At 46.3% G+C, this 27,408-nt stretch overlaps 1 protein-coding gene across 1 annotated transcript in view; it reads left to right on the top strand.

The window, feature by feature from the left end:
* The window catches only part of LOC137616170 (uncharacterized protein PF3D7_1120000-like), a 36,888-nt gene that overhangs the window by 758 nt on the left and 8,722 nt on the right, over window positions 1-27,408 (top strand). The window contains exon 2 of the mRNA XM_068345829.1: window positions 16,913-17,649. Within this exon, the coding sequence (XP_068201930.1) occupies window positions 16,915-17,649 (735 nt within the window). The 5' untranslated portion in view covers window positions 16,913-16,914. The remainder of the gene's footprint in view (window positions 1-16,912; window positions 17,650-27,408) is intronic.

Below are 27,408 nucleotides of genomic sequence, written 5' to 3'. Positions count from 1 at the left end.
AAGACACAATTTAATTTTACAAAATAAAAATTGTCCTGCATGCCAAGGAACCTTCCCAACGGCTTCACGTTTTCCTCAGAGCAGCAGCACATCTTTATGAACCAACAGTTTAAGGTAAGCTTCATTAATTTATAGAGTATATTATAATGGTGATAGTATAACGATATATACAGCAGTACCATCACTTTGGATTTGGTTTGATGGATGTGTTAGGTAGTGGCTGTAAGGGGGGGGGGGGGGTGTCGCAGGGGCTAGGCCTAGGTAGGGGTACAGGGCCCTAGGTTAGGTGGTTGTATTAGGTTCGGTAGTGTCCCGAAAATCACTGTGGCCTTAAGGGGGGGTCGCAGGGGGGGCGCAGGCCCCCCCCCAGTAGGCCTAGGTAGGGATACAGGGCCCCTATGCTAGGTTAGGTGGGTTTTCTTAGGTTCAGTAGTGCCCTGAAAATCACTGTGGCCTTAAGGGGGGGTCGCAGGGGGGGCGGAGCCCCCCCCCCCCGGTAGGGCTAGATAGGGGTATAGGGGGAGGGGTGGTGGAAGGATAAGTATTCATTTATTGCAAATATCATTTGACGCCCCCCCCCCCACCCAAAACCCCGGTTCCCACCTGGTGTCCCCCATAATTGTTGGGATGAAGTAGGGTCTTTCTGCATTCTGGGACTTGTTGTTTTAACTCCAATTACATAGTAAATCTCTAAATCGGATGGTTTGCGGTCAAAATAAACGTTAAATTCGTTGGAACTACACTATTTCTGATGCAACAAATATATTTTTATTCCAGTTTCCCCATAATGGATGAAACTGTAAATTTACCCACTTGGCAGAACGGAGGAGTGAGATAATGTTTATTTGTGAGCGAAGCTAACAATGCTGGAGCATAGGGATGTGGTATGAATTAATGGTAGGCCAATTTATAGTATGCTAATATCACACCACGTACATGAACCATATATACAGTATTTTCAACTGTTTATCTTGTTTTTATTAAGTATTTCTGACCATTACTATTGCGGCAAATCACTTGTTTTTTATATTGGCCCCCCTCAAAAAACAACCAGGTTTCCCACTGAGATATGTTTTATGTCAATATTTCATTTCCTCATCGGGGTATTTTCACATACTGTACGAGCATTCCTGCTTTTCCAGATACAGTAGTAATAATGATAATGAAATATCAGGTGAAAGTATGGTTTCTGGTGTATTTATATGTGATTTGAATTATTCAGGTTGATAAATTTGGCAGAAACCCATACAGTATTTGTTCCTACATGAATATAAATCATTCTCTCTCTATTATGGATTTATTTTCAGCTCAGCTTGAATCTCACCATAAACTTCTGTGCAAGATATTAACGAACCTCCGCTAGTTAGGGGGGTTTAGACCAGTCACCCTGCTCACACACTCACTTAGTGTATCACGTTACTTTTGGCTTGGTAGTGTGAAGGCATGCTGTCTCGCTCTGCCGTAAACCTTAATTAAAATTCTATACAACTGTTTTTCAATATCAAACTTACCCGATGATCATATAGCTGCATCCCTGCTGCCCGACAGAAAAAATCTACGGGAGGAATACGCCAGCGATCGCTATACAGGTGGGGTGTACATCAACAGCGCCATCTGTCAAGTAGGTACTCAAGTACTCTATGTCAAACGAACCAATTTTCCCTCTGTCGTGCCACAGGCAAGACCTACTAAATACGCCGTCCCTAACTGGATTTGTTTTCACAACGATTTGGTGAAGTACACTATTCCAGTTTTGAGCTTTCGCTATGCAGGGGTTTTATCTTCATTTCAAAACTTGAACTCGTTTTGGATAGATTTAATTATGGTGACGAAGAGAGTATGAACTCTCTTTCACTTTTAAATGGCCGACCCTTCCCTTAGACGGAAGTGTGTTTAGGTTTTTGGTAATTTTGCTAACAAGTTATAGATCTATTTATTTTATAACTCTCCGCCTTTATAGGCCTCTTCGATTAACTTTCCATTTATTATAAACTTATAAAATTAATTTTTATGTTTGTTTATATGCGACCTTTCCTAATAGTAGGCGGTCCTTACTTGGAACCGAAGTTAATTAACTTTGAGCCCGTCATATCGTATTTACCTTTTAAGAATTTATTCCTTTTTTAATTTTAATGTTTTTGAAAGAATTTCTTTGATAGTCTCGTACTGTTTTCAAAGATGAACTAACGTTTAGTTTTGTCTCCGCAGTTGTTGACATTCAGAACGTTCAACATGCGCTCTATCGTTACGATAGAGAGAGATTATTTCACGGTTTCACGTTGCAGTAAGTGTTAACCGATTCTAGCGTTTCGTTCATTCTTTCTTAGCTTAAATAGTTTAAATTCTTAATAAAGGAACTTTTTATTTGGGAAACCTTTCAGTTTTTTCCTTTAACAAATAATATGTTTTAACGATATATAATTGGACTCTTCTCTCAGGTTCTAAGTCAAGAGAGAAGAGAGAGAGAGATAGAGACGGAGGGAGAGAGAGGAGAATAAACGTTTCGTTCAAGCGGGTAACGTTGTTCTCGTTATTTACTCTTCTCCCTAGTCGCTGTAGGGGAAGAAGGTAAAACGTTTCTAGAGTTTTATTCTTGTTCCCAGGCTTTATGCGGTGAGAGATTTTAAACGTAGTTTATTTGATCTAGTGTTTAGTCTCTTTTCCAGCCACTGAATTCTTTATCTTTCATTATGTTTTTCTGTTGCATTGTAAAACTGTTTTCGCAATTACTACCTTTTAATGAAGGATAGGATTGCGTGTTTCAGATAGAAATCAGTTAAAGTTTCGATTTCTGTGAAATAAGTGCTAACAGAAAATCAAAAGTGATAAAGTGATATGCGCAAAGTGTTTCAGTGTTGCGTTCGAGGGTTCGTCTGTTCGTGCCAGTGGTTCACCTAGTCCGATACCTCTTACAAGCTCCCAAGCCCAGGGGAGAAGTAATGTCGAAGGACTTATGGGTTCCACAGGCCTTGATCGACGAACAGACGTTTCCCTCAGTGGTTTCGGGTGTATCTACACACGTTGCCGACGTGATCACCCCACCCACACAAAGACGAGAGAGCCCATTTATTCCTCGTCTGCGGAAGAGGTTTCTCGCAGAAACCATGGACCAAATCTTGCAGCTTTTAAGTGCAAGTCGGTCCCTTCCGCGCAAGTCCAACGGCCTAGGTGTAGCCACTGGGTCAGTTCGGACTCGCTGCAGTCTTCGACGACTGCACACCTTCCGAGAGAGGCAAGGTGGTACCGCAACAGGCAGTAACTCCGTCTGTTGCCGCACCAGCTGTTTTAGACCCTCAGTCACAACGGACAGTAGCTCCGTTTGTTGCCGTCTTTTATAGACCCTAGTGGTCCATGCTGCAGATATGCAGTCTCAGCTTGCTTCCTTCATGCAGGAGTATCGTGCTGAGAAGGTTGACACTGCACCTGTTAACCTACAACCTGCCACGGTTGTGCGCTCAGCGGATACTGCGGCTGCCTGCTCCCACACTCCACCTGTGAGAGCTCCACCACCGATGCGCAGTCGACCCTGCCAGATGCATGTTCATGCTGCACCCTCCGCTGACATGCGTGAGCTACCGCATCAGCAGTGGGAAGGTGCTGTCAAGCTGCCGTGTTTTGCCACAATGCGGCATGCTCCGCAACCCACGGCAGTCCCTCCCACGCACCAGCACTCCGCTTTTGTTGTTGCCAGCTCCCACACTCCGACTGCGGAGAAGGTTGACGATGCACCCGTTGGCCTACAGCCTGCCACGGTTGTGCGCCCGGCATGGCTGCCTGCTCCCACACTCTTGTTGTGAGAGCTCCTCCACCCATGCGCAGTCGACCCTGCCAGACGCATGCTGACTCCCACAGACACACGGAGCACTCCGTTGCCGTGCGTGAGCTACCACAAGCTGCCGTGGTTTGACACGGTGTGTCAGCCTCCGCAACACACTGTGGTTACCGCCACTCGCCCGCAGCAACTAGTCAGTCAGGAGTTGAGGCTTCCCCACACAGCTTTGGTTGTTGCCAACTCACAGACTGTCAAACAGTTACATGACTTTGCCTTCTGGTGTGCTACTAATACACCAGTGCTGTATGTCCTCACGCACCTGTTGGGGTTGACAGTTCAGTTTTTGACAGTTCATAGACTGTCAAGCAGTTTCATAACGTTGCCTTCTGGTCTGCTGCTTATGCACCAGTGAAACCCTCACTGAGATAACCTAGCTTTTCTCGGACATGGTTCCTGTAGATGAGAAAGTGCTGTTCTCCCTCCTTCTGATATTCCCTTGAGGACTCTGTCATTTGGAGAGGAGCCTTAAGCTGCTTAGCCTCCTATGGACTTTAATTAAAGCATAACATGCTTCCAGGGAGGGTAAATGGTTCCGCTTCAGTCGCTAACCCCGTCTGTTGCCACACCTGCTCCCATAGACCTTGGGCTTTGTTGCAAGACATGCAGTCCAAGCTTAGTCCTTGATAGAGGATTTTTTACGGAGAAGAACCTTCTTGCCAACAACCTTCCTACCGGTTGGTTGTACGCCCTGTTGACGCTGAGGTATCCTACTCACGTCCGCCAGTTGAGATGGTTCCTCCACCGGTGCGACCCAGTGTGGGTTGCCAGTCGCACGTTGACGTTAAGCGACTCTCGGAGGTGGTTGTGGACGTTCAGTGTGTCACTGGGAAGACGTTCAACAACCAGCAGAGGTGACTTGTTGTGACGCAGTGCGGCAACCTCAGCAACCCGATAAGGGGTTGTCTGCACAACCCAGACAGTCTAGACAGTTTCGGGTTGTCGCTGTACTTCCTTGCTTCCCCATGGTTGACAGTTCACAGACTGTGCAGCAGTACCATGATCTTGTGTCCGGCTCCGTCACGCATCCACCAGTGCGACCGGATTCAGCGAGTCAGACGTTGCCCACTCCGTTGCCGTTTCCTCATCAGTTTCGGATGAGGAACCCGCTGATGAGGACATGGCTGAACAAGACGATCAACCCCCAGCCCTGCTATTCATCCAGAAGATGCTGAAGAAGGAACACGGCCCTGTCAGGCTGTGGATGAGTCTGGTTAGGACACTGTCATCCGTGGTTCAATTGGTGTCACTTGGAAGACTACACCTCCGTCCTCTTCGGTTTCATCTAGCTCTTCACTGGAAAAGGACAAGACGCTAGAAGCGGTCTCGATCCCGGTTTCCGGAAGATAAGTCTGGTCTGACTTGATGAAAGGACTTTATCAACCTTTAATAGGGTCTTCCCCTGACTGTTCAGACTCCCTACCACGTTCTCTTCTCAGACGCATCGGACGTAGGCTGGGGTGCGACCTTAGGCGGTAGGGAATGCTCGGGATTATGGAACTCGAGTCAAAGGACAATGCATTTCAACTGCAAGAAGCTTCTGGCAGTACGTCTGACCTGGAAAGCTTCAGGTCTCTCCTTCAAGGCAAAGTAGTGGAGGTGAACACGGACAACTCCCTGCTTTGATGTTCTTCTCCTAGCAAGGAGGGACCTACTCTCTGACATGGTACGAGTTCGCAAGTGACCTCCTCTCCTGTTCAACAGGTCTAGACTTTTCACTAGTAACAAGTTTCTTCCAAGGCAACTTGAATGTCTTAGCAGATTGTCTCAGTAGGAAGGGACAATAATTCCAACATATTGGACCCTCCACAAAGATGTATGCAAGAGACTTTGGGTCACCTGGGGCCAGCCAACCATAGATCTCTTCGCAACCTCGATGTCCAAGAGGCTCTCAATACTTTGCTCACCTATCCCGGACCCAGCAGTGGTTCTTTTAGATGCCTTTCTACTAGATTAGTCTCATCTAGATCTATATGCATTCCCTCCGTTCTAGATTGTCAACAAGGTACTGCAGAAGTTCGCCTCTCACGAAGGGACAAAGTTGACACTAGTTGCTTCCCTCTGGCCCGCGAGAGAATAACTTACCGAGGTACTTCGATGGCTAGTAGACGTTCCCAGAACTCTTCCCCTAAGGGTGGACCTGCTACGTCTGCCACGCGTAAGAAGGTACTCCAAGGCCTCCACGCTCTTCGTCTCACTGCCTTCAGAGTATCGAAAGACTCTCGAGAACTAGAGGTTTTTCGAAGGAGGCAACCAGAGCGATTGCTAGAGCAAGGAGAACATCCACCCTTAGAGTCTACCAATCGAAGTGGGAAATCTTCCGAGACTGGTGCAAGTCAGTATCCGTATCCTCGACCAGTACCTCTGTAACTCAAATAGCTGACTTCCTCTTATATCTGAGGAAAGAGCGATCTCTTTCAGCTCCCACTATCAAGGGTTACAGAAGCAGGTTGGCATCAGTCTTCCGTCACAGAGGCTTAGATCTTTCCAACAATAAAGATCTACAGGACCTCCTTAAGTCTTTTGAGACCACGAAGGAGCGTCGTTTGGTTACACCTGGTTGGAATTTAGACGTGGTTCTAAGATTCCTTATGTTAGACAGGTTCGAACCACTTCAATCAGCCTCCCTGAAAGATCTCACCTTTAAGACTCTTTTCCTGATATGCTTAACCACAGCTAAAAGAGTCAGTGGGATTCATGCCTTCAGCAAGAACATCGGATTCTCATCCGAAACGGCTACATGTTCTACATCTTGGTTTTCTAGCCAAACACGAGCTGCCTTCTCGGCCTTGACCAATATCGTTCGATATTCCAAACTTATCGTATGGTTGGAAATGAACTAGAAAGAGTTTTATGTCCTGTAAAAGCTCTTAAGTTCTATTTTAAAAACCTTTACGAGGCCCGTCTGAAGCTTTATGGTGTTCAGTTAAGAATTCATCTTTGCCTATGTCAGAGAATTCTTTATCCTATTATTTTCAGACTGTTAATACGAGAAGCTCATTCCCTTCTGAATGAGGAAGACCAAGCTTGGCTGAAGGTAAGGACACACAAAGTTAGAGCTGTCACAACTTCCGTGACCTTTAAACAAAATAGATCTCTGCAAAATATATTCGACGCAACCTATTGGAAAAGCAAATCAGTGTTCGCGTCTTTTATCTTAAGAATGTCCAGTCTCTTTACGAGAACTGCTACACTCTGGGACCATTCGTAGCAACGAGTGCAGTAGTGGTGGGGGCTCCACCACTACAATTCCCTAATTCCAGAACCTTTTTAATCTTTTCTCTTGAAATATTTTTGGGTTGTCCGGAAGGCTAAGAAGCCTTTCGCATCCTGGTTGATTTGGCGGGTGGTCAAAATCATTTCTTGAGAAGCGCCTAGATTAGAAGTTTTGATGAGGACCTTTAGTATGGGTTGCAACCCTTCATACTTCAGCTCCTAGGAGTCGCTCAGCATCCTATGAGGATCGCGAGGCTCAGTAAGGAAGACGTACTTAAAAAGGCAGAGTAATTGTTCAAGTCGTCTTCCTTACCAGGTACTTATTTATTTTATGCTTGTTATTTTGAATAACTGCTAAAATGAAATACGGAATACTTAGCTCATAATGTCAACTTGTTATGCTGGTCTCTACCCACCCCCCTGGGTGTGAATCAGCTATATGATCATCGGGTAAGTTTGATATTGAAAAATGTTATTTTCCTTAGTAAAATAAATTTTTGAATATACTTACCCGATGATCATAAATTAAAGGGCCCACCCTTCCTCCCCAATAGAGAACCAGTGGGACAGAGGAGAAAATTGGTTCGTTGTTGACATAGAGTACTTGAGTACCTACTTGACAGATGGCGCTGTTGATGTACACCCCACCTGTATAGCGATCGCTGGCGTATTCCTCCCGTAGATTTTTTGTGTCGGGCAGCAGGGATGCAGCTATATGATCATCGGGTAAGTATATTCAAAAATTTATTTTACTAAGGAAAATAACATTTTTCTTTCTCTCTTGTAGTTGTTTTTGGTTTTCAGAGGATTGTGACAATGAGTGTTCGAGTGTCGGGAGTGACCATCCTCCAAGTGGGAGTGGTATGGCAGGGGATGGAAAAAGAATTCTAAAAGGGATTCTTCTCCCTCGCAGTCATCCTCGAGGTCAAAGAAGTCGCGTCTTCATTCTCCGGGCCCTCGTACCCTCCCCTCTGAATCTGCTCATTTGGCCTCCTTCAGCAGACGATTGAGGAAGAGCAATGTCCATTTAATCCCCAGACATCTTTCGGGTTTTGAGGCCCCCGTCATTTATACTAGTGAAGCGACGGCACTCGCCACATGTGGGGATTCTAGCTCTCTTGAAGCCTTCCTTGGGTCTTCCGGGTTTCTCCGTAAAGGAACGACTTTTGGAGGGGCTGAAGCTTGGGGTACTGGAGAAGCGCACAACTACGGTACCTCCACAGGGGTTGGTCACCACCTCTCCCCACCAAACCTCTGGAATAGAGTTCCTTCCAGCAGGTTTTGTGTCCTTTGCTTATGCTGCAAGCAATTTTTCCTCAAAGTTCCAGCCATGCTTGCGATTCTTTGGGTGAGCGTGCAAGCTGAACTTGCTCTGCTTGCTGAGCTCACTCAGCAGGAGAAACCTCACGTTCCTCCACCATACTAGGTTGCTCGCCCTTCTTGCCAACGTGAGAGCACTTTGGGGATCGTGGTCGTCGATCCCCAGCAGTCGCAGTCCTCTTTCACTGTGCAGCCCGAGCACAATGAGTCTGTGCGAGTATTGCGATTACTAGATCCTCCATGGTCTTTCCTTGCATGTGCTTTGAGGGCAGCACAGGCTAGTTCTGTTGTCCGCGAGCATTAGCAGAACAAGTTCACAGAGAAGCCAACCTTGTCTAGTTCATCACTTTCCGATCTTGAGTTTCCTGCTTTCAGCATGCACAAGGCAACTTCCTAACCACCTGCAAGTGCTCTTGTGAGTGTTCATGACTGTTCGCCATGCTTTGGGTCGCGAATGAGTTGCACCTATCTTTAGAGCTATGACCTTGCCTCCACTGGGCTGGCATGCGAGGTCATGTACTTGATAGTCTGCTCGTTTCTCCGACTACTTGCACCACATCTACCACAGCGGCGCACTCACCGAGAGAAGTTGATCCTAGTGATCAACACTTTAACGAAAGCCACTCTCCAAGAGCCCTTATGGCTGTTCTTAGATGAACCTGGTGGGTTTGCAAGAATGGCATTACATGAGTCCCTTGTATTTGAGCTGACAGATTGATCTTTTTGAAAATTAAGATGGGAGACCAAAGCAGCTAGCAGATAGCAGACATGCCTAGATGGCTATTTGACAATGTTACTATGCTATATATATCCACAAGTTCATTAAATTCTTTGATATATGATTTTTTTATATCATTCGGGACTTAGTGTGTTTATTATGCTTACGTAAGTGGATTACAGAGTAACTTAAATTAGAAACAAGTGGCTGGAGCAAGACCTGTTGGCAAATGTTGATTGTGCAGGTAGTATTAGGAAAATTATTGTAAGTTAAAATTACTAACTATTTCCAAGAACACCATATCCTTCTGTCTTCAGAAGATGATAAGGAGTGCAAGACCAATCAGCAGGAGAACCAGTAGAATCTATGCATGCAGCTCTCAAAGTTTGAGAAGTGGGAGCAACAGTTGCCCTCAGGAAGAACCTGTCAGTTGGGCAAGCCTTCACAGTCACTACCTGCAGAAATGTACCAAGTCCTTTAACATGTTTTATCTAGGACCTGTGGTAGCTGCTTGGTAGGCTGTTTAGCATACCTAGCTTCCTCAGAGGACAAGAAGCTACTCATCTAAGATAGTAGTTGTGATGTTAGTCTAAGATGAAAGGAAGATTATCAGGCCTTTTTTCCAACCATTATTTTGCTAGATCAGTGTTTGATGCAGCTAAGCTAACATACTGAGCAACTATTCTATTTACAGTAGTTTAAGATAGAAGTATATCCCTCATCCTCCTTGTGAGAGAGAGAAGATGGACTGAAATGTAAACCCTTCACTTTCAATGAGTAATACATTTCAAATGTCATATCCCATTTAGGATATAGGTTCCTCTATGACTGACTGTCTACTCCCAGAAACATAGTCTATCACCCAAACAACTTATCAGGTAGATAGGAAGTGAATTGAAATCAAAAGTTTGGTCATAAGAACTTTTTCCCTCGTAAGGATAAGGGTCCTATTAAAAGACTAGGGTTTGTATTCGTGTAGGAAAAAAATATTTTAAAGTTTTCATCTTTCCTAACTGTACAAAACTGAGTCCTGTAAGTTACACTTCCTTCCTCATCCTACCACACATCCTTGGTGAAGGTCATAGTGGCTAGTCACTGGACTGGCAGGGGCGGAACATACCTGTTGCCCACCAATAACTCCCGATACCTTTTAGGAATTTTAACAGTATAGTTTGTTCCAACACAGAGACTTACCTCGTACTACTTTCTTAGGAGTTACCTGTAATCTCCTCTCAACCGACTAGAGTTTTGTGTAGTATACCCTACCTCCGTTTTCTATGGAGGACTAACCCAGGAGTAAGGAGAACGTGCCCTGAGGGTAGACCTGAGCTAGGTCGGCGTTAGCTTGGGTCCTGCTAGTCAGTAAGTTCTCTGGTCGCGTCGTGATACCATCACGCCGCTCTCATTCTCTTACGACCCTTTGTGTCCCGACTCGTGTGTCCCACGTGGTTACCGCGTGGTATCTCTGTGCTTTTCCCTTGTGTTCTCGCGTGTTCACTGCCTTTCCTTGTGTTTCCCAAGTGAATTCCTTGATTATTCCCTTCGTACCTGTGTCTTGTAGTTGTGTGCGATGGAGCAGATCCGCCGTTGTCCTGGGCCTAGAGCCGGAAAGTCGTGTGGAGCGTTCCTTTCCAAACCCGAAGTGGACCCTCATTCCCTTTGCTCTTCCTGTAGAGGCAGAGTGTGCTCGCCGTCGGATACGTGCGATGAGTGTGTTAATTGGAATGAGATCCAGTGGGTGCGTTATGGCACTAAAAAGAAGAAGTCATCGAAACGTTCGCCCAGGAAGTCTAGCATCTCTTCGCCGTTACCGTCGCCAAGTGGACGGTCCGACGGGGCTTCTGTCTCGCCTTCCCCTACCCAGAGTAGGGGACGAGGTAAGTCCGTTGCGGGGAAAGTGCCGAGGGCCCTCTCCCAGGAGTCTAATGTATATGATGTGGGGGTTGCTGGGCCTTCTCAGGCTAGTGGGGAGCCTGATAGTGCTGTGTCTGGGGGTTCTGGAGACTCTGCCCTTGTGCTTGGGGGGCACGTCTCCTCCGACGACCCCATGTGGAGTAGTAACGCTGTGCCTGTCTCTTCGCCCGCTTCGTGGGCCTGTGTTTCAGGTACTTCAGCGGCTGGTGACGCCCAGGAGAAGTTAGACTCTACGGTAAGTGAGCCCTTCGGGTGGAGGCTCCCTAAAACGCCAGGTAGGTCCCCGATGCGGATGGAAGAGGGCCTGGATACCTGGTTCCCTAGTGTAGTGCGACCAACCTCCTTTCCAGCTCCTCTGACGGCGGTTCCGGATTCTTTCCTACAACCCTCGACCTCTGGAACTCAGCAGGTCGCGAAGATCTCCGTGGCCCCCGCTCCCGCCCGTCGATCGGGTTGTACAGTATCGTCGGGTTCTTCAGATGGAGGTTCTTCGATCTCTTCAGAAGGGGAAGCGAGGAGGAGGCGCCGGCGACGGAGGGAGCGGTCCAGGAGCAGGCGTTCCCGCTCAAGGTCCCACTCGAGACACAGTAGGAAACGATCCCGGTCACCACGGAGGAAGTACAGGAAGAGTAGGTCCCCCGATGGTGATTGGGTCTTCGTTCCCCGTAGAAGTGATTTGCAGCGTTCCCCTGACCGACGGTCCAGGGATTATTCGCCACGAAGGCCATCGTCCAGCCGCAAATATGACCCTCGCAGGGAGCAATGTGAGAAGGCCTCTTCAGGCAGGCGTAAGACCGCGAAGCTCCCGGCTCACCCCGCCCAGCGGGGGGAACCGTGCTTTCGTACGGGCAGCCTGGGCGAGTCAGCACAGCTGGCTTGGCCCTTGGACTTAAAGGAACGGTTTCCTCCGTCGGGTCAGCCCGCGGGAACCGCGTCCTCGTCCTCCAAAGAGATTGCACGGACGGTAGTTCTCGCCGGCACGGCGATTCCCGTCCTGGCCCCCAACCCTGTTGCGGAGGTTCCCGTCGGGGCAGACCGCTACCACCGCAGGGGAGTGCCTGTTGATCCAGAGCCAAAGCGCCCGGTAGGAGTGCCCGGTGACCCGGCTCCCCGGGATCAGGCGGAAGGTACTGCTGACAGCAAAGAAGGTTCCCCGACTGAGGACTCGGCGTATCGGAAAGTAATAGGCCTGATACGAAGGCATCATCGGATTGAGGAACCTGTTCCAACCGACGAGGACTTCTGGAGGTCCAGCCTGAGTCGGTTGACGGAGGCACCCGTCCAGCAGAAAACCTCCCTGGCCCTGCCTGTGGCCAGGGATCTAGTCCTGGGACGGGCTCACGTTGATAAGGATGTGGCGGGCAATGCCGAAGCTCCCAAAACACAGAGCTCCTCGAAGTTACTACAGGGACTCAGGTCCCAGAGTAGGTTTTATGTGCCAGAAGGGCAGCGACCGGGAGCCTGCAAAGTGGAGCCTTCCCTCGAAGTTCTGGGACAGGGTGCTCCAGAAGACAGAGCCTCTTCGGCCCTGATTTGCTTTTTGCAGTCGGAGGCAGCGATGATGGAGGAGATGTCGAAAGACTTAGTGCACGTCTCTTCTTGGTTGGACTGGTGGGCCTCCACGCTGGTAGGGGTACAGGCCACCTATGACTTGACGGACCCGGAGCAACAGAACCTACTGAAGGAGCTTATCATCTCCGGGGGCAAGACTCTGAAGTTCCTAACATATCAGTCCCTTGCCCTTTCAGCGAACTGGGTTCTGCGCAAGAGGGATACTATCCTGGCGAAGCTTTCCCGGAAGATCCCGGACAGGGAAGCGAGGGCTATGAGGAGCCTTCCTGTGTGGGGTGACTCCTTGTTCCCCTTAAAACAGCTGGAGGAGATAATGTAGAAGGTAGCTAAACGGAAGGAAGTGGGCACTCCCAGACCTCAACCAGTAAGGAGGCCCCCCTACAAGAGGTCAACATCAGATGGGCCCTCTACTTCTCAGGCCTCTCCTAGCCTGACGAGGAGAGACGCCCCTTCTTCCTCTTGGGCTTCAGCACCACAGCCCCCCCGTAGAGGGGCTCCAGCAGCGTCTGCCTCTTTTAGAACGGCTTATTCGGCTTCCAGGAGAGGCCGTTCAGGCCACTCCTCCAGGAGGAGGTAGAGTGGGAGGCCCCCTACTCCTGCCCAAGCCTCAGGTTGGGGGATGCCTCAGACGACATTGGCAAGCATGGAAGGCTCACGGAGCGGAACCCTGGACAGTATCCGTACTGAAGGAAGGGTACAGGCTCCCGTTCTTAACGGAACCTCCACCTTTGATTCCGGCCAGCCTGACGGAGTAGCTGGCACCCAAGGACCCGTTGAAGAGGGCGGCCCTTCAAGAAGAGGTGTCCACAATGTTGGAGAAGGGTGCCATGGAAGAGGTCCTACATCCGGGACCGGGTTTCTACAGCTGACTATTTCTGGTAGAAAAGGTGACGGGGGGATGGAGACCGGTGATAGACCTGTCAGCTCTCAACAAGTTTGTTTGCTAGACGGATTTCAAAATGGACACTCCGAAGTCGGTCTTGCAGTCCTTGAGGGAAAAAGATTACATGATGACCATAGACCTCAAGGACGCATACTTTCAAATCCCGGTCCACCCCTCAAGCCGAAAGTTTCTCCGGGTGAAGTGGGGTGCCCAGATCCTGCAATTCAAGACCCTCTGCTTCAGGTTGTCAACAGCTCCCCAGGTATTCACGAGAGTCTTCACGACAGTCTCGGTGTGGGCTCACGAGCGGGGTATTCGCCTCATCCGGTACCTGGACGACTGGTTGCTCCTTTCCTCTTCAGAGGACGTTTTGAGGGAGCAAGGTGTAAAGCTGCTTCAATTTTGCAAGGATCTGGGTATCATGATCAACCCAGAAAAATCGAACCTGTCTCCCTCCACCAGGATGACCTACTTGGGGATGACACTGGATTCCCGACTAGTGAAGGCCTTTCCGTCAGAGGTACGGGTGAGCAACCTAATAAAGATCCTTCTGCCTTTCCTTTCGGGGCAACCCAGGAGAGCCAAGGACTGGCAAAGGCTAATAGGTCATCTGGTGTCATTGGAGAAACTGGTTCCCCAGGGGAGGCTCAGGCTCAGGGGTATCCAATGGAACCTGAAGGGTTGCTAGAACCAACTGGACTCGCCCCAAAAATTAATCCCAGTTCTTCCAGGCACAATACCCTCCCTGAAGTGGTGGCAGTGCCGGTCGAATACGCTCAAGGGGATGCCCTTCGCGACCGAGCCTCCCGAGATGCTCCTATTCACAGACGCCTCCAACGAGGGATGGGGAGCACATCTCCTCAACGAGACGGCGAGAGGAATCTGGACGGACGTGGAGAAAGGCCTACACATCAGTGTCCTGGAGTTGAAGGCAGTCCAAAAAGCTTATCTGCAGTTCATCGAACTTCTAAGGGGAAACACTGTGGCGTTGATGTGCGACAACGCCACAGTAGTCGCGTACATAAAGAATTAAGGAGGCCTCAAGTCAAAGGAGTTGTGCGATCTCGCCCTAGAGATCCTGGATTGGGCGGAGTCGAACCAGATAGTGTTATCGGCAAGGTTCATCCCTGGAAAGAAGAACGTCCTAGCCGACGGTCTCAGCAGGATGGGTCAGATAGTGGGAACAGAGTGGTCCCTCCTCCCAGAAGTAGCCAGGCTCATCATTCAAAGATGGGGGTCCCCAGTGATGGACCTCTTTGCAACCAGACTGAACGCACAACTCCCCGTGTTTTGTTCTCCTGTCCCAGACCCAAAGGCGGCCTTGGAGGATGCCTTTCAGCACAAATGGGACAACCTCGACGTGTACGGTTTTCCCCACTTCACGTTGATCAGGCAAGTTCTCAACAGAGTAAGGGCTGCCCGAAACTTAAGGATCACTTTGGTAGCGCCCTGGTGGCCGGAGAGAGAGTGGTTCGCGGATCTAAAAGACCTGGCATGCCTTCCTCCATGGCCACTTCCCGACAGGCCAGATCTTCTACAACAACCACACTTTCTCAGGTTCCACGACAACCCACAGTCTATACGCCTTCACGCCTGGAGACTATCGAGCTACTCCTGAGGAAGGAAGGATATTCGTCAGGAACTGCAGAAAAGATGTCGCGTTATCTGAGACGGTCTTCGGCAGCGGTCTACCAAGCGAAATGGGCCTCTTTTACGAAGTGGTGTGCTTCAAAGAACATCAAGCCCCTCAAAGCCTCGGTCCCAGATATCGCAGATTTTCTAGTATATCTCAGAGACAAGGCGGGGATGTCAATCCCAGCTATAAAAGGAGTACGTGCAGCCTTGGGTCAAGTCTTCCTTCTGAAGGGCATCGACCTGGGCTCCTCTAGACACATCTCTATGCTTATCAGGAGCTTTGAACAAACCTGCCCTCCTCAAACCGTTAGGGTGCCTCAGTGGGACTTGGCTAGGGTTCTGAAGATGTTAAGTAGCCCCCCGTTCGAACCGCTGAAAGATATTGTAGACAGGGATCTCACTCTCAAGACGGTCTTTTTGTTGGCCTTGGCCTCTGCGAAAAGAGTAGGAGAGATCCATGGGCTGTCTTACGATGTCTCTCATTCGAAGGGGTGGAGAGAAATCTCCCTCAAGTTCGTCCCTTCTTTCGTGGAAAAAACCTAGAATCCAGCAGTCTGGGATCCTAAGTTCGAGGGGTTCTCAATGCCAGCCATTCCTAAGACTGGAAATCCTGAGGATTTGAGGTTGTGTCCCGTCCGTGCCGTCAGGAAGTACCTTGAGAGGACTGCACATCTCCGGCCGAGTATCAAGAGTCTTTTCGTCTCCACGGGTGTTACGAAGAAGCAGGTATCGAAGAATACCATCTCCTTTTGGTTGAGACAAGTTATTGCCAGGGCCTATAAGGAGGAGGGACTGACCCTGCCAGGTACTCCTAGGCCCCATGACATTAGAGGCCTAAGCACTTCTTTAGCTTTTGAGAAGAACATGGCAGTGGGCCAGATCCTTCGGGTGGGCACCTGGTTGAACCAGTCGACCTTTACTGCCCATTATCTCAAGGATTACTCAAGGAGGTCTTTGGACGGGTTTTCCATTGGGACAGTCATCTCCGCGCTCCAAGCGATTTAACGGTGAAGCCCTAGGTGCAATCGTGGATAGCAAAACCAGGAGACACAGGTTCGTTCCTTTTCACCCTAATCCCCGTTTTCCTATCCCTAACTGAGATAACCACACATATGTCACCACACGTCTCTGCAACTTTGTCACTGGACTCAGCATCAGGAAATATTTTAAAGGGTGAGTACTTAGACACTAACGTGAGCTCTTTGTGTAGTTTGCCCTACCGTTCCTTTTCCAGTTTTTATTTTATAGAACCTAGTTCATATCTAGGTTACTTGACGTCCGCTTAGCTGGGTCTGAAGGTCAGGAAGACACTCCCACCTCCTAAAGTGTAAGTCTCCTAAGAAAGTAGTTCGAGGTAAGTCTCTGTGTTGGAACAAATCAAAAATTTTAAGTAATTTTTATTTTTCCTAACATACTTACCGAGAACTACTTTCGGGTAATGGCCCTCCCTACCTTCCCCGAGTGCCTTTCTGCCCTTGCAGGGACCTTTTGCACCATCCGAGGAACTTACTGACTAGCGGGACCCAAGCTAACGCCGACCTAGCTCAGGTCTACCCTCAGGGCACGTTCTCCTTACTCCTGGGTTAGTCCTCCATAGAAAACGGAGGTAGGGTATACTACACAAAACTCTGGTCGGTTGAGAGGAGATTACAGGTAACTCCTAAGAAAGTAGTTCTCGGTAAGTATGTTAGGAAAAATAAAAATTACTTAAAATTTTTGATTTTTAACTTCGTTGAAATGATATTATTAAAGGACTCAGGCTTGTATAGTTAGGAAGAATATAATTTTTGTTGCTAAAATATTAATAGTATATTTTTATTTACAGAAATGGCTGTTGGTACCAAACTTAAGCAAGGCAAGGTTGTTGTTGAGAAATTTGAAGATCATGATGAATCTGGTACAGAAAGTGAAGAGCCCGGTGATGATATGGTTGAAGTTAAGGAAGAAGTTTTAGATTGTTTTGATGATTCTATTTATGAAAGTGAAGGAGTTTTGGATGTTAGCTCAGAAGTAAAGAGTGAAGATGATGATATTACAGAAATAACAAATGGTGATAGTGTCACAGGAAATCTAAGCGAGGAGAATGGTGAGAGTTCTGAAATCAAAGAAGAGGAAGAGGAGGAGGAAAGTGGTTCAGATGGCATAAGTAAGGATTCTGACATAGAATTTGAAGATGACAGTGATAATGACATCCCCAAAACAAAAAAGAAAGTAAAAGAGAAAGAAGAAAAACATGTTAGAATAATGACTGAAAAAAGTGACGAGTCTGACGAATCTGACGAATCTGATGGTGAAAGTAACAATGAAGATACAGAAGTTAAGAAAGAATCCGATACAGAAGAAAAAACTGGTTTGGCTACTGTCATGGCTCAGATCCTGGCCACTCGTGGAGGTAACAATTTGATTCTGTCGAAGGCCAAAAAGGATGATGAGCCAGTGAAAGCTGAAGAAACTGGAGAATTTGAACTTGTTGATGCAGATGGCAATGTAAAAAATGAAGTGAAAATTGAAGTAGTTGATGAGGAAGATGAAAGAGAGAGAGCACATAAAAAACAATTACAGGTTAGTTATTTTTTTGTTTTTATTTTCTGATGATAGAGAAAAATAAAGTGAATACATTACTGCATTACTTGCATTCACACCATTGTCACAAAGAGCCACGGTATTAGGAAGAATGAAAGGAATACATTATTATGACAGTTTTATAGTATCTTCATAATCCACATTTATAGATCAATTGTAACACTAACATAATATCAAAGTTCTCTTTACCAAAAAAAAAGAGCTGGGAAGTCTTCATGTGTCTTTCCATGAGAAAAGGTCTTAATTTCTATGAATCCTTTAGGTAACTCTAAAAGCTATCTGGTTTGTTACACAGTACAGTTCTAATACCTATTCAAAATTGCCAGAAGTGGAAACTGTTCCATGAGGGTTCCAAAATAAAAATGTTTGATGGTAAGAATGAAGAAGCTTGAGAATAATATTGCAAGTACAGATAAACTATTATAGTAATGATGTGATGTGATGGGGGAGGGGGGAAATCATTACAAACATAATTTGTGAAGAGCCTCGGGCACAATCTAAGAGAATCCTTTCTGTATATTTGTTTGTGAAGTATTTGGTTTTTAAGGTTTATTATTTTCTTCCTAAACGAATACAAATCATCATTCTTAATTAGGAACATGATTTCAGCAAAACTAGAATGGCCATTCATTTTAACGAGGTAGTTATAACTGCTGACACTAACTTTTGACTTTGGCTGCTAGCAGTACAATCTTATTCTTGCTGCCACTCAAATTTTGGTTTCTTTTTACTATTTGTTTTGTTTTATCTTTCTTCGTATGGATAAGCATGCAGACAGGCTGTTATGTTCGAGTAAACCTGGATAAATTGATGGATTATAAAGATATGCAATTCTTTTCTGGTTACTCAGCAAATATGTGACAGGTTTGTGTGCAAACCTGTTATTAATCACATCATCCTTGTTTCTGATTTGTTTTAGGGTGGCATGAGTTTGCAGTCATCCCTTTGCTATGTGTGGTTGTATAAAAATAACCAACCTAAACTTAAAGAAGTTAGCCTTTCTTGGGCATAGTTGGTACTCTCTTAGCAGGAGAAAGTTTTTTTTGCAGCTGCCAGAACTTCCAAAGCTGCTCCCTCAGTGTGTTCCTAACCCCTTCTTTCCTGGAAGTTCTGAAGGCTGTGGTACTTACTACCGTTGTCGCTGCTGCTTTTGAAGAGTTACCTTGTGGTCTCATATTGTGTGGGAGCGCCATCGTTAGTTTCCAAGACCTGTATCCCAAAGAAGGCTAGGAAGAAACATGCATACTCCTCCTCCTCTCTCTGGTCTTTGTTTGATTCTTCAGACACTGCTACTTTTATGAAGATCTCATTGAAGAAGTCCAGGTAGACGAATCAATAGAAGTTTCGTAAGACTCTGGCTGATCTTTCCCCTCTTATGCCTGTATCACGCCCATGTAGAGGATGAAGGATCTGAGCATGCTGATAGATATGGCAGCTGTGAGAGTCTGTCCACCAGATGATTGCATTAGCAGGCTCAGATAGGTGGTGCTCCCATTCCCTTTCAAGTTAGAGCTCCTTGCTCAGCGGTGGAAATGTCTTGAGAACATCTTCCTCGTTGGAGAAATTCGTTCCACACAAGTGGTTTCTTCCTTGTGTGACAGAAAATCTTTTTACTTTCTTGGGAGCACTTGGCTAAACTGATATCTCCCGGTAGACTTCTTCTTTGTCTACATCTTTTCCCACTTCTATGTGGGGTCGATGTTTCTGGTCAGCTTTCTCCATCTACCTTTGACCCACACTTCATCACCAGTTAATCCCTTTGATCGAAGGTCATCCTTGATATAGTCCATCCACCTTCGCTTTGGTCTCCCTCTCCTTCTCGTTCCATGTACAGTACCTCCATTTCTATCACTCTCCTCCCAATATACTGTTCATCTCTTCTCATGACATGACCATACCACTTCAGTCTACTTTCTTGGATCTTATCTGATAGTTTGAGAGTAGTTTTTGACACCTCCCTCCCTCCCCCTTCCCCATTCAACCTGAGTTCCTGACGATAAACTGTCGGTCATGCCAAGTTTCAGGATGACTTGGTTTCTCTAATTTAACCACAAGATGAGTGTTATTCTGATCTGTTAGCATATATACAGTAATTGAGCTCTTTAGAGAACTACCCCTTGAAAGACACTTGTCACCCACATCTTCGCTGTTACCTCCAATCCCTGCATTTATTTTGGCTTCAAGGTTGGAGACTACAGCATCTCATCAGAGTAAAAGGCTTTTCACAAGGAACTGTTCAGGAGATATCTAGGAATCTACGATGGGCCTTTGCAGCTGTATGTTAGGAAAGTAAACATTATTCTGTGATTGACGTCATACAAAGGGTACTCTATAATCTTAGATGCTCTAGCACAAATCATGTACTTTCTCATTCCTCTCTTCACCAAGAGAAGTGACTCTCAGTCGTAGCAGGGAAAGGCTACTGCTCAGCTTTGTGCAAAGTCTTTCGAAAGAGGAACATTAACCTATACTCCTCGTGGGAGTTGTCTATACTCGAGAAGATTCGGGCAGTTGTGCCCAACCCTCGTCCTCTGACCCTGGAGTGGGCTGTACCCAGTGTTCTCAGGTCTTTTATGCATGCTCCATACGTGCCTTTGACATGAGCATTAGACAAATGTTTGACTATCTAGATGGTCTTTCAGCTACTTTAGCTTCAGAGAAATGAGTTGGCAAAATCCTGACATCTTGTATGTTACTAGTTATTTGAATAATGAAAGGAGATGTAAGCTTATTTTTGAGTTCATTGCCAAGATGCAGCTACCCACAATTCCAAGTTCCAGTCCTCCATCTTATCTCAGGAGGCATTCAGAGGGCATCAGAATGTCTGTTTTCTGTCCTAGGGTGGTCCATGGTGCTATCTTAAGAGGACTTAGCACTTCAGGCCTGAGCTCCAAAGACTTCTCTTAGCACCAGCAGAATAAAGAGAAAGATATGCAAGAAAACTGTTTCTAGCTTTGTGAGACCACTACTTGAGCTTGTCCCTTAACCAGTAAAGGGGTTAGAGGTCCATCTCCATCAAGGAAGAATCTGTCATTGGCTCAGGTATTAAAACACCAGTCTGCTAACGCAGATATCCTTTACTTCATACTACTTGCAGGAATATACCCACAGGTTATTGTATACCTTTATCCTAACTCCTGTGGTGGCAGTTCAATGTATTATGTAGCCAGCATAAGCCTACAAAGAAAAGTAGACTGACTGTCCCTGTGGCCTTCTTTCTCCTCATTCTCTTAGTGGTGGAGCAGTTGTGGCTACTGTGAGCTTGACTGGACGACAGATGCAGGTCAGCTCCATAAATGACTAACCTTTCTTTTTAGACAAGGTTGGTAAGAAGTATCTCCCCCATCATCGCAGACAAGGAGAAGGTTTTGATAGGATGTATTTAAGTCTATTTCATATACTGTATGCATACAGTATACACTTGGACATTATATCCTATCCGATAATATTGGTTCTCATGTGACCAATTACCATTTACTCTTGGTATGAGCCTTACCTATCTCCTGCATCCTCTTCATGCTCAGACTGTTAGGAGTTTGGCAGGACCAGGTACTCTGGAATTTCCTAGAAAAGTTATACCATCCAGATTTTGGTTTATAAGTATTTCCTATCCCCCTATAGATGAATTTTCAATTATAGGAAGATGGTTTATATCCATGTAGAAACATATAGCAAAATTTAAAGTAATTTGTATTTTTAAATATTAAACTTAGCCGGTGAATATATAATAGCTGACATCTCCGACGGCTCGACAGATTCCCAAAAACTCGCGAGCGATCGCCATGAAGGTAGCGGGTGTGCCCACCAGCGCCAACTATCGGCCAGATACCGCATATACATGTAAACAGCTCCAGTTCTTCTCTGTCGGTTTCATCGACAAGTCGATTCCACTCGCTTTATGACCTCGAGTTTTCTACCGAATTGGTGAAGTACTTGGTTTTGGTTTTATTGCTTTTGCCGTGTTGGATTATTCAATACTATCCTCAAAAGAAATGCTTTTGAAAGGAGAGTAAAAGTGTTTTGCCCTTGCTTTTTTATCTCTGGTTTTTTTCCATTGAGTAAAGATGGCCGACCCTTCCCTCAGTGTACGGAAGTGTGTTTTAGGCTTTTAGTTATTATTTTATCACGTTAAAAATTATTGTTGATAATTATAGATTTTCCTCTATATATTTTATATCTCACCCGCCTTTATTAGGCCTCTTCGATTAGCTTTCCATTTATACTAAACATCAAGATAAATTTTATGTTTTTGTTTATATGCGGCCTTTACCTCCGAGATGTAGGCGGTCCTAACTTGGAAACCAAAGTTAAACAACGTTGAGCCCATTCAACTTTTATTTTCGTTAAGTTTAAATCATTTGCTCTGTAAGAGTTATGAAATGAAATGAATATTTTTTAGAAAATATTTTAAGAAAGATATTCTTTGAATAGTCTTCGTGCTGTTTTTTTTTTTTTCAAAGATGAACTAACGTTTGGTTTATTTATGCTACGCAGTTTGCGCTCTATCGTTACGATAGAGAAAGAGAGAATCACGGTTTCACTTTGCAGAAAGAGTAAATCGATTTTGACGTTTTGTTCATTCTTCTTTCAAACTGAAGTGTTTTAAATACTAATTTAAAGGAACTTGTTAATTTTCATTTTCTTAGTCCTTTCAGTTTTTTCCTTTGGTCAAATAACCTGTTTATTGACGAAGGGTGAGTGGGCTTTTCTCTTGTATGTGACAAGAGAGAGAGAGAGAGAGAGAGGAAGAGAGAACGATCCGATCTTTATTCTCGTCCCAAGGGAGTTTAGGAGCGAGTAACGTTGTTCTCGATTCAGTTTGCTCTCGTCCCAAGTCTCTGTACGGGGAGAAAGGATAAAACGTTTTAGTTTTTATTCTCGTCCCAAGGCACTGTACGGTGAGAGATTGAAAACGTAGTCTTTAATGAACTAGTGTTTAGTCTCCTCCCCAGTCACTGATCCTTTTTAACTTTATATATTTCCGTTTTATTCGATATATATGTTTACTGATTTTTGCATGTACTAATGTGCTTACATTATACGACTCATTTCGCAATTATAACCTTTTGATGTAAGGGAGAATTGCGTGCTTCAGGTAGAAATCAGTTTTATTCATGCCTAATGTGAAATTATTGAAAAATACAATATCAGTGAAGTAAGTGCAAAAAACAGAAAATCGTAGTGATAAACTGATAAGTGCGCAAAGTGTTTTTAGTGTTGCGACCGAGGGTTCGTCTGTTCGTGCTTGTCGTTCACCTAGTCTGAGACCTCTTGCAAGCTCCCATGCACCAGGGAGAAGTAATGTCGTAGGACTTATGGGGACGAGAGGCTCTAACCAACGAACAGACGTTCCCTCTATGGTTTCGGGCGTGTCACGTCAAGACCGCCCCTACCATAAGACGAGCGAGGCGGTTTTCTCCTCGTCATCCGAAGGCTTCTCGCGAAAGAAACCTTGGAGCAAAGTTTCTAGACCCTTAAAGCGGAAGTCAGTCCCTTCAGGACAAGTCCAGCGTCCTGGTTGTAGCCATTGGGACAGCTCTGACCCTGTGCAGTCATCGGAAGACTGCTCGCCGCCTAAACGAAAGCGTAACACGGGCTCTGAGAGTCTCAGTAAAGGCAATGTTTTGCCGTCACAGACGTTACCATCGTCTCGGCCCGTACCGACTCCCGTTGATCCTAAATGGGTTGTCCTGCAGGATATGCAGAATAAGCTTGCCTCCCTTATGGAGGAGTATACCGTTGAGCAGGTTCACGATGATCCTCGCCGTTACGCTGATCGAGATCCTGGCCTTCAGCCGCCCAAACGAGCCTTTACTCGTCCTGTTGACGTTACAAAGTCACGTCAGTCACGTGACTTGGAGCCTCACTCGATGCAGTCCCGTGTTGACTTTCAGCCGCTTGTTGACGTTCAGCCGCCACCGCATGCTCGTGTTGACGTTCAGGACGTTCGCCAACCAGCTCAGTTGCCTTGTTTTGACGTTGAGCGTCAAGCACCGCAGTCAAGGGTTGTTTTGACTGCTCAATCTAGGCAGTCAAGGCAGTCTCGACTTGACGTCGAGCGTCCTCCCGCTCCTGTTGCTGTTGCTGGTCAGTCCTTTAAGCAGTTACATGACGTAGCGTCCTTGACTGCTACTGATGCTCCTTTGCGTGTGGACTTTGCTTGTCAAGTATTGCCACCACGGCAGGTCTCTTCCTTTCTTGAGACTCATCAATTGTCGGACGAGGTTCCTTCAGATGAGGATGTTGCTGATCCCCTGCCTACTGATAATCCTTTGGACGTTTTATCAGACGTGGAAGAGCCTAAGGCTGCGCAACCTTCCATGGATTTTAAGAAAATCATGATGGTTTTTTTTAAGGATCTTTGTCCGGATCTTTTTGTAACTGCTGCTCCTCGTTCGCCTTCGTCAGAGATTACACTAGGCCTAGCTACTTCGAAGCCGTTGTTTTCTAGGCTAGTGCTCTCTCGCTCTTCTAAGAGAGCTTTACGTTTGCTAGGCGACTGGTTGATCACCATGAGGAGTTTGGGGGAGACAGCCTTTGCTTTCCCTCCTTTTAAACTGGTTTATAGAGCGAGCGTCTGGTATGACACGGGAGAAGTTCTCGGCTTGGGAGTTCCTGCCTCTGCCCAGAGAGACTTCTCAAGCCTCATAGACTCTCCCCGGCGCCTGGCCATGAGACGCTCCAAGTTTTTATGGTCGGCTTCAGAGCTAGACCATCTCCTGTTAGGAGTTTTTTTTCGAGCGTTTGAAGTTTTGCTGTACAATTATGTCATGCATGAACAAGGCTATCAGGGATGGCTCCAATGATCTGACAGCCACGTTCTCTGCAGGAACAAGACTATCAGGGATGGCTCCAATGATCTGGCAGCCACGTTCACTGCAGGAGTACTTAAGATGTAAGTGCGCTCAATGTGTTCATTGTCAAGACAAACTTCACGATGAAGACTACCAAATCTGTCTTGACAGCATTAAGGGAAGGCGACTGGATGGTCTCTCTCGACCTTCAGGATGCATACTTCCACATCCCGATTCATCCAAACTTTCAACTACATCTGAGGTTTGTGGACGGGAAAGTAATGTACCACTGTCGAGCACTGTACTCCGACCTCATTCCTGCTCCTCTTGTTTTTACAAGGCCCTTGCAAAATGTAGCAAGCTTTCTACATTTTTTGAGGATTCAGAGCCTCCCTTTATTTTGACGACTGACTAATCAGGGCGTCGTCATTATATCGCTGTCTGGAGAGCCTCTTATGGACATTAGACCTAACTAAGGAGCTAGGTCTCATAGTGAACGTAGAGAAGTCGTAACTTACAGTATCCCATCCCAGACTATTCTTTATTTGGGAATGGAGATACAGTGTCTGATTTTTCGGCCCTTTTCGTCTCCCGCAAGAATGGAACAAGCTCTGTTAAAAGTCCTTCACTTGCAAGAGAAAAACAGTTGCTCTGTAAGAGTTTGAACTAGCCTCGTGGGAACTCTTTCATCGCTAGAGTAGTTTATCTCTCTGGGGAGACTCAACCTATGCCCTTTCCCATTTCACCTAAAACATTGGAACAAGGAGAAGGGCTTAGTGAGTATCTCTTTCCCAATCTCCAACTCAGTCTAGACATGTCTGACTTGGTGGGACAGCAACATCAGACTTCGAGAAGGTCTTTCTCTTGCGATCAAGAACCCAAACCATGTGTTGTTTTCAGATGCATCGGATTTGGGTTAGGGAGCTCCACTGGACAGTCTGGAAGGCTCGGGTCTTTGATCCACGGATCAGAAGGAACTCCATTTAAGGCATGTAACATCTCTCCTTTGGCGAGATTTGTGCAAGGAAAATGAATGTCTTGGCGGACGGCCTCAGCAGAAGAGGACAAGTCATCTCCATGGAGTGAACGTTGCATAAGACTGTGTGCGAGAAGCTATGGATGACATGGGGTCAACCCACCATAGATCTTTTTGCGACTCTCTCTGACAAAGAGGCTCTCGACTTACTGCTTTCCAGTTCCAGATCCAGAGGCAGCCCACATAGACGCTTTCCTGCTGGACTGGTCTCACCTGGACGTTTATGCCTTTCCAACTTTCAAGATCCTAGACAAGGTGCTGCAGAAGTTCACCTCTCACGAAGGGACCAGGTTGACATTGGTTGCTCCACTCTGGCCCGCGAGAGAGTGGTTCACAGAGGTACTTCAATGGCTGGTAGACGTTCCAAGGAGTCTACCTTTAAGGACGGATCTCTTACGGCAGCCCCACGTAAGGGATCTTCATCAAAGCCTCCCCGCGCTTCGTTTGACTGCCTTCAGACTATCAAAAGACTCTCAAGAGCTCGAGGATTTTCGAAGGAGGCAGCCAGAGCGATTGCGAGAGCAAGGAGAGCTTCTACCATCAAAGTACAGTATACCAGTCGAAGTGGGAAGTCTTTAGAGACTGGTGCAAGTCGTCATCTATTTCCTCTTCCAGTACCTCTGTAGCCCAAATCGCAGACTTTCTTCTACATCTGAGAAATGTTCGCTCCCTCTCAGCGCCCACTATTAAGGGCTACAGGAGCATGTTGGCGTCTGTATTCAGACATAGAGGCTTAGATCTTTCCAATAATAAAGATCTCCAAGATCTCCTTAAGTCTTTCGAGACCTCTAAGGAGCGTCGTATGGCAACTCCTGGATGGAACTTAGACGTGGTCCTAAGGTTCCTAATGTCCGACAGGTTTGAGCCATTACATTCAGCCTCCCTGAAGGATCTCACCCTCAAGACGCTTTTCTTAGTGTGCTTGGCTTCGGCTAAAGGGTCAGTGAGATCCATGCCTTCAGTAGGAACATCGGCTTTTCCACAGATAAAGCCACATGTTCACTTCAGCTTGTTTTCTTGGCCAAAAATGAACTGCCTTCTCGTCATTGGCCTAAGTCATTTGATATACCTTGCCTATCAGAGATCGTAGGCAACGAGCTTGAAAGAGTACTGTGTCCAGTTAGAGCTCTTAAGTTTTATTTAGCTCGTACCAAATCCTTACGAGGTGGATCTGAGGCCTTGTGGTGCTCAGTTAAGAAGCCATCATTGCTTATATCTAAAAATGCTTTGTCGTATTTTATTAGATTTTTAATCCGAGAGGCTCATTCTCACGAGTGAAAAAGACCGTTGCTTGCTTAAGGTTAAGACGCACGAAGTAAGAGCTATAGCAACTTCCGTGGCCTTTAAGCAAAACAGATCTCTGCGAAGTATTATGGACGCGACCTTTTGGAGAAGCAAGTCGGTATTCGCGTCATTTTACTTAAAAGATGTCCAGACTCTTTATGAGGACTGCTACACACTGGGTCCATTCGTTGCAGCGATTGCAGTAGTGGGTTAGGGTTCTACCACTACATTCCCTTAATTCCAATATCCTTTCAATCTTCTTTTGAAATGTTTTTAATTGGGTTGTAGGGAAGGCTAGGAAGCCTTTCGCATCCTTTTTGATTTGGCGGGTGGTCAAATGTCATTTTTTGAGTGCGCCCAGATTAAGGGTTTTGATGAGGTCCTGTTGTATGGGTTGTCGCCCTGGATACTTCAGCTCCTGGGAGTCTTTCAGCATCCTGAGAGGATGGCTGGGCTTCGTGAGGAAAGCGGACTAACAAGGCAGAGTAATCGTTAGAGTCAGCTTCCTTACCAGGTACCTATATTTATTTGGGTTTTGTTATGATATAACTGTCAAAAACTCTAAGCATATACGCCGTAAACTGTATTAATATTGGTCTCTACCCACCACCATGGGTATGAATC

Source organism: Palaemon carinicauda, chromosome 22, assembly GCF_036898095.1.
Source record: "Palaemon carinicauda isolate YSFRI2023 chromosome 22, ASM3689809v2, whole genome shotgun sequence".
Taxonomy (NCBI): Eukaryota; Metazoa; Arthropoda; class Malacostraca; order Decapoda; family Palaemonidae; genus Palaemon; species Palaemon carinicauda.
Note: the sequence above shows the minus strand (reverse complement) of the source record. Positions and strands in the feature narration are given on the sequence as shown.